This window comes from Limanda limanda, chromosome 16 (assembly GCF_963576545.1).
Source record: "Limanda limanda chromosome 16, fLimLim1.1, whole genome shotgun sequence".
NCBI lineage: Eukaryota > Metazoa > Chordata > Actinopteri > Pleuronectiformes > Pleuronectidae > Limanda > Limanda limanda.
Genome location: NC_083651.1, coordinates 10,885,881 through 10,902,207, shown reverse-complemented (window position 1 = coordinate 10,902,207; position 16,327 = coordinate 10,885,881). Strand labels below are relative to the sequence as shown.

General features: G+C 44.1%; 2 protein-coding genes across 2 annotated transcripts; one reads left to right on the top strand and one right to left on the bottom strand.

The window, feature by feature from the left end:
- Positions 1 to 4,222: 4,222 nt before the first annotated feature.
- On the bottom strand, positions 4,223 to 7,033 carry zic5 (zic family member 5 (odd-paired homolog, Drosophila)). The gene is made up of 2 exons (XM_061088895.1): positions 5,992 to 7,033; positions 4,223 to 4,665 (listed from the first exon to the last, which is right to left on the bottom strand). The coding sequence occupies exons 1-2, from the start codon at positions 7,031 to 7,033 to the stop codon at positions 4,223 to 4,225; spliced, it is 1,485 nt and encodes a 494-aa protein (XP_060944878.1).
- Positions 7,034 to 11,889: 4,856 nt separating this feature from the next.
- zic2a (zic family member 2 (odd-paired homolog, Drosophila), a) lies at positions 11,890 to 14,620 on the top strand. Its single transcript, XM_061088903.1, has 3 exons — positions 11,890 to 12,862; positions 14,064 to 14,227; positions 14,426 to 14,620. The coding sequence occupies exons 1-3, from the start codon at positions 11,890 to 11,892 to the stop codon at positions 14,618 to 14,620; spliced, it is 1,332 nt and encodes a 443-aa protein (XP_060944886.1).
- The last annotated feature ends 1,707 nt before the right edge of the window (positions 14,621 to 16,327 follow it).

The following is a 16,327-nucleotide window of genomic DNA, read 5'->3' as shown; positions in this document are numbered from 1 at the left end:
CAGCAGCAGCAGCAGCCGAACCGCGTGTGTTTTCTGACTTGATAGTGAAACTTGAGATTGTAGCTGCAGGTACATGGGGCTCTGAGGAGAGTGGGCAAAGTGCCTGGATGGCACAGGGGCTTCGTGGCTGTAAAAACCGGTGTATTTGTGAGAAAAGGAGTCTGAACAACGGAGGCTTCACACTGTGACAAAGTTTAGACTCAGCCACGCAGACAGGTGTGTGTGTGTGTGTGTGTGTGTGTGTGTGTGTGTGTGTGTGTGTGTGTGTGTGTGTGTGTGTGTGTGTGTGTGTGTGTGTGTGTGTGTGTGTGTGTGTGTGTGTGTGTGTGTGTGTGTGTGTGTGTGTGTGTGTGTGTGTGTGTCTGTGGCTAATCCACTTTAATGTACTGTGGTTATTTAGAAATCTGCCTATTTGGCTTCAGGGCAAAGTTTGACAGAGTGCAATAATATAGTGTTATTACAACTGTATTTCCTTAACTTTACATAACACGATGGATTTGAGGGTAAAGTGAAAAGCAGCAGCAAAATGATACCCGGATTATTTTTATTTATAAAACTATAAATAGTGGAAACAATAAAAAACGAAGGAAATATTTAATATTTTTAATCAGTCCCCTGCTTGAGAACAGGGTTCTTCATATTGAGCTGTAGTTTTATTAAATAAGAAAAAATACTTAAAATATATTGTACTGTAAAAACAGTTGAACTAAAAACTCAATTTCCGAAAAAAATCTCTTGGGGTCAGTTAATTCTTAGTTTTCATTTATAAAGTTAAGGAGCAATATTATTCTGATTAAGTTCCTTTATTTCGTTATTTGATTTGAGTTTTGTGGCACCTATCACAAGGTGCTTCTGCTCTGCTGGACTTGATATGAGGAGTGTTTTCTCCACCCCTGTTTGGTTTAAATTGTTCCAAAAAATTTGAACTAAAATTAAATGGAATGATCCATCCAAATATACGCACTGTACACCCCCTCCTCTTTCGAACCTCCCTACAACAAGTGAGCTCAACTCCAATGCTGCTGAGGTGTTCAGACGCAGGTGCTCGCATCCAGTGACGCACACAGCTTTTGACAGGAACTCCAAACTTTAGGTGACCAACGTGATCGCTCCACCGGCCACTTTTCGTGCGCATTGTGCCAGCAGCATTCAGGAGATGGATAATGCTTGTAAAGTCTGACAAGACAGCATTTGTTTTGGTCCTACGCTCGTCTGAGAAATTATCATTCACCCCCTTTAAAGGGCGCAATTGAGAGGCTGCGGCGTTTTCACTGCGACTTTTCGGCTTTGTCCTCTCCAAAGTGGCGTCTGCATGTCTGACTCTGCCGGTTACTGATTTGCAGGCAGTGTGTTAAGGTGGCCCATGTAAGTGATTTCCACGGGCATCCCACTAAAGGAGAACAAATCGCTGACAAAGGAGCGCCTTTCCCATTCAGCAGCGTCGTTAGGACAACCAAAAAGTATTTCTCAGATAATAAGTTCTACTTCAAAGCGTTTCTCACTGAAGGGTGACGGCTTCACTCCTTTTATTAAGTCCCCCTCCTCTTTAATGCCGAAGGAACTGTCTGTGGTTATTCTTCATCGTGTTTATTTTGCAACATTCATTGAGCACTTGTTTCCAAACAGGAGCGAACAAGAGCAGGCTCCTCTTTGGGTCCTGGTAAAAGGTGGAGAGGAGGCCCGCAGCTCCTCGTCCTCTCTTGAATGGAGCAGCAGATGAAGTGCTTTTTAGAGGACCGCTATAAAAGTGATAAAGGCCTTATATTTACAGCCCGGCCAGACAAACCTGCACTTGTATTTCTTTTTGTATTAAAGCTCATGCTCACGCTGCTGAAGTGGTTCCTTCCTCCTGGTTGTAAAATGAGGTTAATATTTGGGATTGTTCTCGCTCCAAGAGCTGATTAAGAGCGTTTGTTTTACGGCCACATAGTCTCAGCATCCTCCAGGTTGACCAAAGTCAAGTGTCTTAATTGAAGCAGCATGCAAGCTCATAATGAGGATTTTCATTTCTCTTTCTTTTTTGTTGTGGTTGTTGTTCTCTAAATTTCCTCCCAGGTGAATAAAAACCACAGAGGCTTCCAAGGAGCTTGTGCGTCGTCTACCTGCCACCGGTGGGTTTTCTTCCATCTTCCGGAGAGGCAGCATCCTGCGCTTCTCCTTCATTTAGTGGCAGTTAGTGTTTTTTCCTGCGGACACACTGGGATGTGAGCGTCTCGCTGCCCAGTCGCCATAGAACTCCTAACGCACCGTGAAGCAGGCCGAGCCTCTCCCTGCAAGAAAGCTGCAGAGCCTTTGAAGTGGCGCAGGACTCGCGTTGGTCCATTTTCATTCTATAGCCTGGACAGGCAACTCTTTGAAAGTGAGCCTGCGCGTTTTTAATGGAGGAAATAAGAGGGGGAACTTGTTTTTTATACACTCCATACAAGGCCTTGCGTATTGTCGCGTATCTTTTTATCTTTTATTTTTCCCATGAATGATTCATGCACTCGGCTGCTTTGTGCTGTCGCGCCTTTCAGAGGCAGCGCCATCAGGGGGCTATAAGTTTTCCCATTAGCTCAGTGATTAGTTTATACCAGCCTCTTTGGCCCGTTAGGCCCAATTCTGAGGGATTTTATAGGGAGAAGTGAACAGAGCCGCTTCTACGGTTTTCATCTGACGTGGCTCTGACATTAATGTTTTGTTAAACCTTATTTACAGCTCACATTAAAAGAAAAAGGTAATCTCACAATCACACCAGTCTATCTGGATTAATATTCCATTTATATGTTGCAAATATCAAAATCCCTTCAAATTCACTCATAAAAACCATAACAGTTTGACACTTGTTAATTTTTACTGTATACCTCCTGTTATTTTTAATTATTTCTTAAGCAATAATGTATATTGTGAATTAAAATTGGAACATCAAGGGTCTGCACAGTCATAGCTGATTCATCTCTTTTTTTTATCCATCATGTCCAACGGGACCATGCACCTCAGAGAGAAAGACAGGTCACTACAAAAGGCATGCGAGAAAGGACTTTTTCACATTACACAGCCTATTCAAGTAAATGTTTTTTTGTCTTTTACAGAACACAGTTAAAAATTAAAAAAACATGTTGAAAAAAAAAAAGATATAAAAAAAAACAGCATCAGCAGGGTACTACGCATCACCAAAACTGATATTATTATTCTTTGGTGTTTCTGTAATTCCAGTACAACATTGATACCAGCAAATAAATTACAATGTACAAAACAACAATTTTTTTTTTTTGTAATTAAAACTACACAACATTCACAAGCATCAGTACAGTTACATATATACAAATCCTACAGGGTCAAAGCCTGTCAGTGTAGACATTTAGGGTCTCCAGGGACTTACTCGTACTCTTTAACGAGCATTACACTTGTGTATTGTGCATAAAATATAGTCTTAAATAGTTCTTAAATATTACAAAAATTCCATCCAAACACATGAATTGTATAAATCTGAAAAGATAAAATGAGAACCCTTAAGACACACAGATTTGCCTCCTTCTTCTTCTTTTTTTTGTCCTTAGCACTTTATCAAAGTTTGTACAACATCTCAGAGAAATCACAGGAAATGAAATTTTGAAAATACAAAATTAAAAGCCTCAACTCTTCCCTCTAGATTCTGTCCATCAAATGGTTTCGTTGCCAGTTGTGATGCTACAGGAGCGGTACCATTTATTTCCCTTAAATGTCTGGGATGTGACAGTGATTGATAGCAGCCCAGTTATTAAACTGCAAGGTGATGATGGGAGGTCACATGGAAATTGACACTTCATCACACCAGTTGAGTCCTAAGACATGCAGTTAATTAAACCCTGCATCCTGGGGTTGTTGTAAAAAAAAAAATCTGTTTTGAAAGATATTTTCAGAAATTGGAAAAATTGGTCCTTACGAATAAGAGGCAATTCTTTAAAACCCTTTTCGATTTCATTTCTAATATCAGTTAAATGTTTTATTTTGACACTTGTGATCTATATTTTCTGAAAGGTCAGGGGTCACAGCAGAGGCATTTCCTCCTCCTGTGACCAGGCCTGCTTTGCATCCACCGAGCACATGTGTGTGTTAGCTGCGTTTAAATCATACAACAGTGGAAGAATAACAGATCAATATCCAAACGTTGCGGCGCGGTCACCATGGATCAACACACTTTTTACTTCTATATGGATGGCGTTGGACAGTCAAGTGGTCGGGGGTGGGGGGGTGGGGGGCATCAGAGCATCGTCCTCGGGTCTGTGTGTCTGAAAGAGTCCTCCTCGTCCGAGTCGGAGGTGGGCACGTCGCTGGAGGGGGTGTGGAGGTGGTTGGGCCCACCGCCGCTGCCCTGGCACACGTACCACTCGTTGAGGTTGGTGACCTGAGGGGAGAGGTTGGCGGAGCGGTGCCTGTGCGCGTCGGAGTGGGGAGACAGGGGGTCTCCCAGGGGGTTCGTGGAGGAGATGTAGGTGACGTTGGTGGACGGGGGCGGCGGAGACTTGCAGTGCACCTTCATGTGCTTCCGCAGCGAGCTCGGGTGCGTGTAGGACTTGTCGCAGCCGCGCACTTTGCAGTAGTAAGGCTTGTCGCTGGTGTGGACGTGGGAGTGCTTCTTCCGGTCGCTGCTGTTGGCGAATTTTCGGTCGCAGCCTTCGAACTCGCACTTGAACGGCTTCTCTCCTGGAAAGAAGAAGAAGAAGAAGAAGAAGAAGAAGAGATGGAGAAACAGTTAGAGTCCGTTCCATGTGTCTCCATGCAGGGATTTCACATTTTTACGCACACCACAGGATTAGAATTCCTTTTTCCCTCTCCTGTATCTCAATGGACCACAGATTCTCAACATGTTCTCCTTAAATAAGTACGACATGTTGGCACTTCCCCCATTAACTGCACTTCTCCACTGGGGCCTCTTCCTCCTCCTCAGCAGCAGAACGTATTCACTACACATGTACGTTGGAGCCACCACTGCACACCCACTTGTCCAAAGCGTTTTCCTGTGTAAACGTGTGTAACATGCCTTTGGGCCTTCTGGCTACATGAGTGGGGGAGTGAGAGGGAGAGACCACCAGGAGTCATTTATGTAGTGTGGGAGACTTTGCTATAACTCATCACACACACACACACACACACACAAATGAAAAACACGTTTTTTTTAGATGTGTCACCACGCTATAAGGGCATGCATGCAACATTTTGGATTTATGAGCAGTGTTACTTTTTTAAATCCCAATCAGTTGCAAGGTGTCACCTCCACTTTCTGGTGGTTTATACATTTTGTTAGATTATTTTAGTATTAGTATTTACCGTAATTCACTGCAGTGTAGAGGCCTGGCCCATGTTGGTGACAGGACGCCAACGTTAAGTTAACTTGACCCACAAGGTTTATACACCAACTAAGACATCCATCTTCTAAAGGATCACTTTCAAGTTTAGGAAACATTGTGTTGAACATGAAACTCTGGCCAGATTTTCACCATGATGCAGTTATTTTTATTGGACAGTGCCACGACATACATTTCCCTAAAGGAGGTGCTGGCCTGAAGTTCAGACTCCTCATTGTTAAATCAATCCACTTTATGTTCAGATAACATGAACCACGCTCCATAGACTGGACGATGCACAAACTGAGCTTGTGCGTAAACGTCCTACGCCTGTGGATAATTACTTTTACGCGTGTTCGAGGCGCGCTGCCCTGTATGTACGTAAGCACGTTTCGCAAATCATATGCCCTTATCCCCTCACGCCTACTGCAGGCGTCTCTGTGAGTAAAAAAAAAAAGGTTTATGTTAAAGAAAGGAAATGAAACACGTTTACTCACTGTGCGAGTGCGTCACTGAATAAAAAACACTTTTCCGCTCGCTTGTGCGCTCTGTTACGCACGGTCGCACCATCCATGCGTTTAGATGGATGTGAATAGTAAAACAAGGTCGCCTCTTATTCACGCAATCGAGTGGGATATATTTTCAGATTGCCGTGGGCACGATGGACACAATTCGAAGCACTGACCTGTATGAGTCCTCTTGTGAATCTTTAAATTCTCCGAGCGAGCGAACACTTTTCCACATCCCGGGAAGGGACACGGGAACGGCTTCTCTCCCGTGTGAACTCGGATGTGGTTGATCAGTTTGTACTTCGCCTTGAACGCCTTTCCTTCCCGTGGACACTCTTCCCAGAAGCAGACGTGGCTGCTCTGCTCCGGTCCCCCGACGTGCTCCACCGTGACGTGGTTGACCAGCTCATGCATGGTGCTGTACGTCTTGGAGCAGGGCTTCTTCTGACTCACCTCCTGGTCAATCCACTTGCAGATCAGCTCCTGCTTGATGGGCTGCCGCATGTATCTTAAAAACGCCCCCGCCGCTCCGTGAGGAGCAGAAGCGAGGTTCACATTGAGGTTCATGGAGTTGTAGCTGTGGAGAGAAGAGGGTCCATAGTGCTCTGGCCTGTGCCCGAAGTGCTCTGGCCTGCCGTAGATGTCCCCCGGTATACCCAGGCGCATCTGCCCGTTGAGGGCATGGTGGTGGGCACCTTGGGACGCTTGGTCGTGAAGTCCAGTAAAAAGTGAATGGGCCCCACTTTCCGCGTGCCCATAAGCACCTGTTGGGGAGATGAACATGCCATGGTGATGAGGGGAGGAGGCGGAACTATGCTGGTCGCCAAGTGCATGCATAGCAGAGGCTGAGAGTTCTCTCCTGAGGATGAAGTCCCTGCTGCTTGAGTAGCCTGAGTGGGGGTGAGCCACGGGGAAACCAACTGTGGTCTGAGCAGAAGTGAAGGATGCCGCGGTCTGGGCTTCGGGATGGCTCTGAATGTGCTGAGATGGGCTAAGTTTGAGAGCATTTGTCTGTGCCATGTGCTCGGGTCCAAATGGAGTGAGTGCCACTCCGGGGTCGTTGCCCAGCTCCCCAGGGTGGAGGTGGGCATGGTGGGAGAGAGGGTGATGCCCCCCTAGCCCCGGGAAGCCTGTCATATTCTGATGAGGAAGGGGTTGAGTCGCTGCCAAATCCGCTAATCTTATCGCTGGATTCCTCTTGCTTAAAGGGGGCTCCATAACTACTCTGACAAGTCCATCCGCGCTCTCCGCCAATGTGCTTCACCTCACACCGCGGCTCTAAAACATTAGGAAAATATGTATATAAGGGCTCTATAAGTTCTTTTGTCCGGCTTCTAACTCTGCTTGCTCCTTTTCCCACTCTGTCCTCAAGCGATTGGCAGAACATACAACAGTTGGAGGACACAGTGGGGAATACAGTTTAGAAATGGCACTGCGGGTATTGGACGGATTTCGGTGACTGGCAGTTAGGGGAACGAAGCGATTGGCTGCCGTTCAGCGCAGGGGCTCAGCAGGGTTCCGCCCCCTCACTCCCTTTATCGCTGTTGACTCCAAAAAAGTTGTACTCACCCAGAGTTAGCAGCAGTTGTGTTTGCGCGGCTTTCTGTTTACTGGTGCCGCCGCATGTGGATGAGCCGAAATGTCAGATTGTGTGACGAGTGCAGCCGCAGTTCGTCTCTGTGTCCAAGTGTCTGCGCCGTTATTCCACGTCGCCATATGGGAATAAAAAAAAGGGGGGGGGGGGGGGATTACGCGCGGAGCTGCAGCATGGATGGATTGCAAAAACATAAAGTTCCAAAAACGCATTTGGACCAACATGCACCCCAGACACAGGACAATTTATCTGGGAAATATACAAGGACAAGAACGCACCTGTGGAAATGCATTGCAGTTTAATTATAGGCTTCAAATATTTTTTGGGGAAAAAACTGCAAAAATATGTATTAAATGAAAAAACACCAGATAAACCGATTTAATGTGATCGTTTCCCCCTGTAGAGGTTATTTATCTGCATCATCATCGTCACCAGTATATGATTCACTCTCTGTGCATGTTCATTTCAATAATTTGACCACAGCTCTTAGAGGCTTTAGGCTCACTGGGATTTGGATGCTGTCATTCCAATCATAATATAATACTGCAGGTATAGGAAAACCAGTAAAATGTCTTTAAATTTTTATTCAGGGATTATTTTTTTTCTCATAATGTTCCAATAAAAATTCCCATTAAAACTATTTAAGGCCCGGCCTACATATATAAAGATTTAAGGCTGACCTTTATGAGAGTTATAAACGCTCCACAGAAAAACTAAGACAAGCTTGTTACAGCCTAATCCATGATTCTTATTATTTGTAGTGAATTTATTGGCAGGTCCTGTAAATGGCTCACATGTGGTTGTTTTTTAAGCAAATAAACTAAACATTATTTAACATTATTTATTTTTGGAGTTTTGGTGATGTTACCTTGGCACCGATTCCGCGTAACTTCCCCTCCTGTGACGGATCAAGCCATTTGAGAGGTGCCTGTTGACAGCAGGACGCGTATGTGTCATCGATATGTCTCCATTCACACACCTTTCCTATCGATTTGGAATCGTCTGGCCTCGAACTACAAGTCGTGTCACTCTTTGGTGCAAGGATTCTGCAACTTGACCAGCAGCTGGTATTTAAAAAAAATATATTTATCAATCAACAATCAGAGAAATAATGGATTTCTGTCATAAGAGAGTGAGGGGGGTGGGGGGTGGGCATGTTATGTCCCATTTGCATGTGCTCCTCTGCTGCAACTGAAGCGAAAGGTCTGAATATATTATTTGACTCAATCATAACTTTTTTCACATCTCATCACTTTACTTAACAGCACTTTTTTTTCTCATTTTACTTTCCCCAAAGACGCATCCATGTCATATCTGTAATTTCTTTTTCATTTTTCTTTTTTTTGGTATAACCACGTATGTCCTGTTGTATTTCATAAATTAATATTATAAATGTTCCAGAAACACAGAGGTGCAGTGGTAGCATCCCTTGTGATGTGTTTAAGGACCCCTGTTACACACATAATAAATTAAACGCCACATGCATGGGAATTTTTTCCAATATATATATTAAAATTGCATACAAATTCCATCATTAATTTATTAAATGTATGACATAATAAAGGGAAACTGCTCCAGTATTTAAAACTATGGAACTAAACTAATGACTTGTGGTTTCCCGAATGACCTGAAGCTGTCGTTGCCTCAGCCGAGAGAGGGGGACGTCTTAAATCTCTCTCTCTCTCTCACTCTCTCTCTCCCTCTCTCTCTGTGCCCTCTCTTCCTCTCTCTCCCTCACTCTAAAACAAAGGCGCTTTGTCATAAACAGGGTTATTTTACCAAAAGGAGTCAAGAGGGCAACATATGTGGTCTTAACGGGTCAGAGGTCAAACATCCATGAAACACAAGGTCACGGGAGGCACACAAGTAACCTTCCAGTGTGTCAACATATTGATATTGTCAGATAACAGAGGAAGAAATATGTTTTATGTCCCGTTTCCCAAAATTAAAACACTTCCTGGTGTGATCAGCATTATTGATTTTATTGATGTAATTTGCTGCGTCAAAACTCTTTTCTAACTCCGGATCAAGCTCTGGCTAATATTTCATGTCTGTGAGTTGCTGCTCCTTAGACCTGTTGAAATACTGCTCTTTGGGTTATTTTCAATAGACCCCCTTTCTTCCCCAAACAGAAGGGAGAACCCTCAGCCATGTGCCGCTATACCCGATAGATTTTCTTCCTCCCCTCTCCCTCTCTTTAATTCTCTCTCGCTTTTTTTTTCGTTTTTTTTTTTTTCTCCCGGGGAAGGTTCTGTGGTTCTTCCCAGAGAAATAAAGAAGTTCTTATAGGGGTCGGCAGACGTGACTTTGAACTTGGATCAGCTCCTGTGTTTCCTGTGGTGCGGGTCGAAATAGACTTGGAAGAATGGCACACAACGCGCAGCCTGTCCCACTCTGAGCTAAGAGACACATTTTCCCCCAAAAAGAAGTTTTTTTTTTCAAAACGTGTCCTTCAAGCCTTCAACGTTATTCCTGCGGTTGACAGAACACCGGAGAGCTCAGGGAGTCACGGTTGTGTGTTGGAACCAGGAGAGCTTGTGGGATTTGGGGGATTTTTTGGTGAAAATGTGAGTATATCCTCCTTCCTTTGACGAGTGCTGTGAATGAGCAGCTGTGGTGCAGTCTATCGCCTGGATATAGCAGATTGAGTGCATGCGTACTGGCAGTGGAAAGTTGCCAGTAAAATTTTTCCTTCTATTTTTTAATATGTGTGTGTGTGTCTGTTCTAGATCCAAAAAGGAAATCCCATAAGGGAAACGTTAGTTAACAATGTGGCTGTGCATTCATTGTTTTCCAGGAGGGCCCACTCTCATATAGAAGCTCCGTTACACCCTCACTCCTTATCAGCTATAAAGACGTGACTTTTATTGATGAAAACTTTACCATCGTGAGTTCAGGAAAACACACCACCACTAATGGTTTACTCGGATCTAAAGCGCAGCTCGCCACCGTGACATGTCACTTAATTGGTGTGGTGAATGTGAGAACCACCGAGGAGGCAGAACCAGCAACATATGGAACCATTAAAGGAACCAACAACCACTGGTGGAGCACCACTACAGGCCCAGTTGTGGTTCTTACAACCAGTGAAAAAAGAAAAAACACCATCTGGAGCCACACGTGCTTTTTTCAGCTGTGTTTAGTTTAAGTTTAGTCAGATTTGAATCCTGCAATATACCACATCTTAAATTATTAGTAGATTATTAAGATATTTAAGATCATAAAATGAGTGGTATTTGTAGTAATATTTAAAAGAGATGTTTAGGCAACATGCACACAGAGTTCATTTAAAAATCCTAAAATTAACAAAATTGTAAAAGTGAGATTTAATGTTGCATTCATATATTAAGAGAGTTCCGGTTTCCATTCAGTTTTCCAATGATCAAGACTTTTAGGTTAATGAAATCATTTAATATCCAAACAGTGTGTGATGCTTTATGTGAAGGTGCCTGCGCATAATTCAAACTATTTTCTGCAGTTGTATTGACATGCGTACTGCACCTTTTAGTCCCCGAATGGTCCAGTTATCATGGTTATGTTATAAATATTCCCTTTTTTATAGCAGGGTGACATTTCCTTATTGTTGTTTGCAAATGTAAACAGATTTATAATATTTACTCTGCGTAAAGAACACATTTCCTAACACGCCACACGTTTTTTCCTCTCGATCTTAATGTTAACCCCTCGGTAATGTCATTTTTTTTTATATTTAACACTCAACAACATGATACCTATACAGCATACACAACAAGAACACGTTCGCTCCTCTCCTCCAAGTCGTGTTCCTTTTTCGCCTCGATGCCCCCCAAATGTTCTCCCTAAAAGTAGGCGGTAATTATTAGTGGAAAATGGCGATGCGCTATTAAGTCGCCCGGGCGCTACCTGCTATTGGAGGGCCACCTGGGATTGATGAGGCGCGCCGGCCAATGAGACTGCGAGGACTGGGTGAACGGGCTCCAGTTAAAGGGGGCGGAAGAGGAGGTAGAGCCAGTCCACGGAGAAACAGGGACCCTCCGCGTTAAAGGCAGGCAAGCCAGAGAAATAAACACATACCCAATCGGAGCAGCGATTTTCACTGAGATGCTCCAGCTACTTTCGCTCTGTGTGCGCAAAGGACACCTAGTAAGATAATTATTTATTTCTTCCAGTGCGTTTTTTTTTCTCCAACGCAGCCAACTGTCGCAGTCCAGAGGAGGGGACACGGAAACTCTTCACTTCGTCTCATTTGGATTTTTTTTTCCACTCACAACTTCACCAGATTTAAAATCCAGTGTTCCACACAGACAAGCAGATTTTTTCCTCTTCTTCCCTTCATGACCGGAGCGACGATTTGAATCACACCTGATATGGTGTTTCCCAGGTTGGAAGTTGAATCGATGCGCACCAGCATCCACATTTGATTGTGTTCGTCTCTGTAACTTATTCGCTGTAGCTGATTTTAACATTTAAAAAAAGAAAAGAAATCCGTTCTCTTGAGATCATGTTGCTGGATGCTGGTCACCAGTTCCCCGGACTGGGAGTGGGCTCATTTGCCAGGCATCACTCAGCCAGCGAGATGCAGGAGAGAGACTTGAGTTTGGCACAGAATAGCTTTGTAGACTCGGCACACATGGGCGCGTTTAAGCTGAACCATGATCTCTCCCCGGGACAGAGCTCTGCCTTCTCCACCCAGGCGCCGGGCTACCCCGCTGCGGCTCTGGGGGCTCACGCCGCCCATGTCACCTCGTACGCAAGCTCCCCTTTCAACTCCACCAGGGACTTTCTCTTTCGCAGCCGTGGCTTCGGAGAATCCTCTCCGGCGAGCAGCCAACACACTATTTTTGGCCCCTCGGCAGGATCCCTCCATCACTCCCACACAGACTCTCAAGGCCACATTCTGTTCCCCGGGATCCACGAGCAGCATGGCTCCCACGGCTCCCCCAATGTCCTGAACGGCCAGATGAGGCTCGGGCTACCCGGAGAAGTTTTCGGACGCTCCGAGCAGTACCACCAGGTCTCCAGCCCGAGGACCGACCACTACTCGGCCGCGCAGCTCCACAACCAGTACGGCTCCATGAATATGAACATGGGGATGAACATGGCAGCCCACCACCACCCCGGTGCCTTTTTCCGCTACATGAGGCAGCAGTGCATCAAGCAGGAGCTCATCTGCAAGTGGATCGACCCCGAGCAGCTGAGCAACCCGAAGAAGTGCTGCAACAAAACTTTTAGCACCATGCATGAGTTGGTCACGCACGTCTCCGTGGAGCATGTCGGCGGACCGGAGCAGACCAACCACGTCTGCTTCTGGGAGGATTGCCCCCGGGAGAGCAAACCGTTCAAGGCGAAATACAAACTGGTTAACCACATTCGGGTGCACACCGGGGAGAAGCCTTTCCCATGCCCCTTCCCCGGCTGTGGGAAGGTCTTCGCCCGCTCGGAAAACTTGAAGATCCACAAGAGAACACACACAGGTAATTATTATTACGCACTAGAATATATTTCCTGATTTTATTTGGATGGACAAAGCTTTTGTTGTTGCTGTTACTTAAGCGTGTGTGTGTGTGTAATTATTGTGCTGTTGGTATTAGGACTACAAATACTTGCCAAGACAAACACACATTAAGATGTGATTATCAGCGGCTATTTCAGGCTGGTTAAGTAGATAGTAAGAAAGTATAAACAGAGTAGATCTGGGAGCACGTTTAGAGAGTTAGTTGGTTTAAAGTAGTGCCATTTATTCCTTCAGTTTACGCACAGGAATATTCTAGCGGATGTTGTTTAATGAAACGTTTACGCACGGAGCAAAAATAAATTAAACTCGATGTGTGGAGGGTTTGGGGATTGGGGGTAAACTTTAAAATGGGTCAAAGGGGAGTGTGCCAACGCGTAGAGCTGCAGGGCTCGTAGTAAATCATATCACTTTCTTCACGGTAGCGTGTTCACGATAGTACGCGTTTTATTATCACAGAGCTCAAATCGCTTCTCCAGTTTTACGCACACGCATTGTGTCACATTGGCACATTTCTACGCGTATTTCAGGATCGATTTGCTCTTGATATTTGTGGTGTAGTTGTGAGTTTGTCGATTTTTTTAGCCGAGCCCTGGTGCCCCTCATGCCGGAGGATTTTCCCTTTTGTTTTGCGATGCGTCCCGTCAGATAGAGGAGCTAAGGTGCTAGACGGGGGCCATTACCAGCCCTTTACCACATTTGGACTTATTTTCCTGGGGAATACATGGTGGTTCCGTGCCACAGAGTTGCTCAGGTGCTAATTAGATTTTTATTGTCTCCCAGCAAATGGTACGCCTTCTGTAGGCCTACTGAGGACGGCCTGATCCCCCTCTTTCCCACCCCCTCCAAATCACTATGCGCATTATTTAGGCTAAATAAGACGTAGAAGCTACCCCCCATCCCATTCACTAAATACGCTTCAAACTTTGCATAGGCCGAATCAATTGTGACTCAAGTACAAGAGGTGTTTTGAAACTGTGTATTTTTTTTAAGGAACACATTCATATTTCTCCACACTCACAACTTTCGGGTTTTTTAATTTTACGCACTGAATGATGCGCACAAATTCTGACTGTTACACACTCTGCCCGAGGCATTTCTCTTGCAATATATCTCACTGTCTTTTTCTCTTTTGCTTCCCCCCCTCCCCTTCCCCCTTTCAGGAGAGAAGCCGTTCCAGTGTGAGTTTGAGGGCTGTGACAGAAGGTTTGCAAACAGCAGCGACCGAAAGAAACACATGCACGTTCACACGTCGGACAAGCCTTATCTCTGCAAGATGTGTGACAAGTCCTACACACACCCCAGCTCCCTCAGAAAACACATGAAGGTAAAGACCCCTCTCAGGAAATGTGTGCTGAATACATATGCCCTGTGTTTATTTGTTATTTACACCCAAGTGCCAATGTTAGTGGTGCTTTTGTGGAGTGTGAATAATTAATTCACATCTACCTTAACATAATTTCTATCTTTCCCATGCATATGTCAGATTTCAAATACTCATTTGTGTTCTTTTAATTTTACTCAGGTCCACGAAGCGTCCCCACCACCATCAGACTCATCACCAGCAGCCAGCTCTGGGTATGAATCCTCCACGCCTCCAGGCCTGGTGTCCCCCACCACCGAGACCCAGAGCAACACCACCATGTCCCCAGCCTCAGCCGTCCACAACTCCACCAGTCACAGTGGCCTATCCTCCAATTTCAGTGAATGGTATGTTTAGGACTAAGGCGAAATGAGGCGACACACACACACTCGCTTTCCACAGCACTGGAACCTCCAGCAGGAGATTTTGGGGGACCTGTGCACACGAGAGGCACACAAACATTTGTTTATTTTTTATTTTGTTACTTCTGATCCACCAGGGAAGACGATGATATCCAACAGAGGAAAAATATGTATAATATTCGAGGTGTATTTCATATTGTAAATAATTACTAAAAGCCCACTTTTCCCATTGGTTGTGATAGTTTGTCAGTCTTTGGTGTATAGATGTTCCTTCAATGGTAGCTATTTCTCTAACTGGACTTTTAGTGCACATATTACGATTAAATTGTACTATAATGTTGAATATTGTGATCTTAAGGCAAATTGATTGTACTATACTTAACACCTATAAACTGGAAAGAGTGCCAAAGTTAACATTTAACTCAAACAGACCACAATATTATGCTTGTGAATGTATGTTTTAGTTTGCTGGGCTTAACTTGTGATGTTTTGTGCTTTGCAAGTTTGAATTGTGAAATACTATCTGGAAGATTGTGAGGAAAATAAACGTTGTGCCGTTCGGTTTTCTGTAACTATACATCCATCCTTTTGTAAATATCAGCTGCCATATTTATCCATTTGTAATTAAATTATGGTATTTACTTGCTACAGATGAAACAGTATTTATAAAGAATGTTTCTTTACTATAAATATGTACAATTATGAGCTAAACATGGGCAGTTGTTTCGTTATGTGCTTTTGTTGAAAGTTTTAAGAGGTGTTTTCTTCCTTATTGTGATAAGAATTTTACTGCATACAAATATAATAAAAGGTGTTGCAAGTGCTAAATATTTGCTTTGCTTTTTCATGCTTTGTGCGGCCGGTGGCAGCTCTTAGTGAGTTGTTTCCTCTTCTTTTTGAGGCTTTAATCTATTTTCTCAGGATGCAAAAAATAACATCTCAGTTCTAATTTAGGCATCAAACCTTGATAAAAATCTCTATGCTCTTAATTCTTCTCGTCAGGTTTAAGAGCATTGTGATGCTTTACCTCCATTGCTCCCAGGCCCTGCACACTGTGGCTGCTGGGACGCTGTAAATAAACCAGAGATTTGGGAATTCATTTGAACGGTGTGAACACAGTCAGACGTGTATTAAAATAAATTACAAAAGGGAATTAATTTGTAAATAGAGTCAAAATCATGCTTTTGAATTTTATTTATTTATTTGTTTTAATTTAAATGAGAAGAAAAAAGCAAACTTGAAGCAATTTCTCTCAATTTTTCACACTTGGGGCTTGGGTGCACACAAGGCTGTTCATGAAGGAGGAAACACACTTTTTTTCCCCCCTCCTTCGCAAATCAAATCTTCGCACTTTATATTTTCCCAGGTCAGTTACTGAGTTTATTTGAAAACACAGCCTGTAAATGTAAACCCCCTCCCCCCTCGGTCTGGACACTTTACTGCAGAGTGCTGGGACTGAGACAGCCGTGAACTTGAACTTGACTTGGCTTAGACCTATATGGATGAAACCTCCTGGCCATATGTTCCCAGGGCCCTGCTATCCATTTAGAGGTTTTCTTATTTAATGCACAGACACTTCAGCTGTGTTAATTTGACGTTGCTCTGAGTGAAGATAATGGCCTACGTAAAATGTCACTGAACTTTCATAGCACAAATGTAGCTTCACAATGGTCCGAGCTGACCGAAAAGAAAAATATAACCT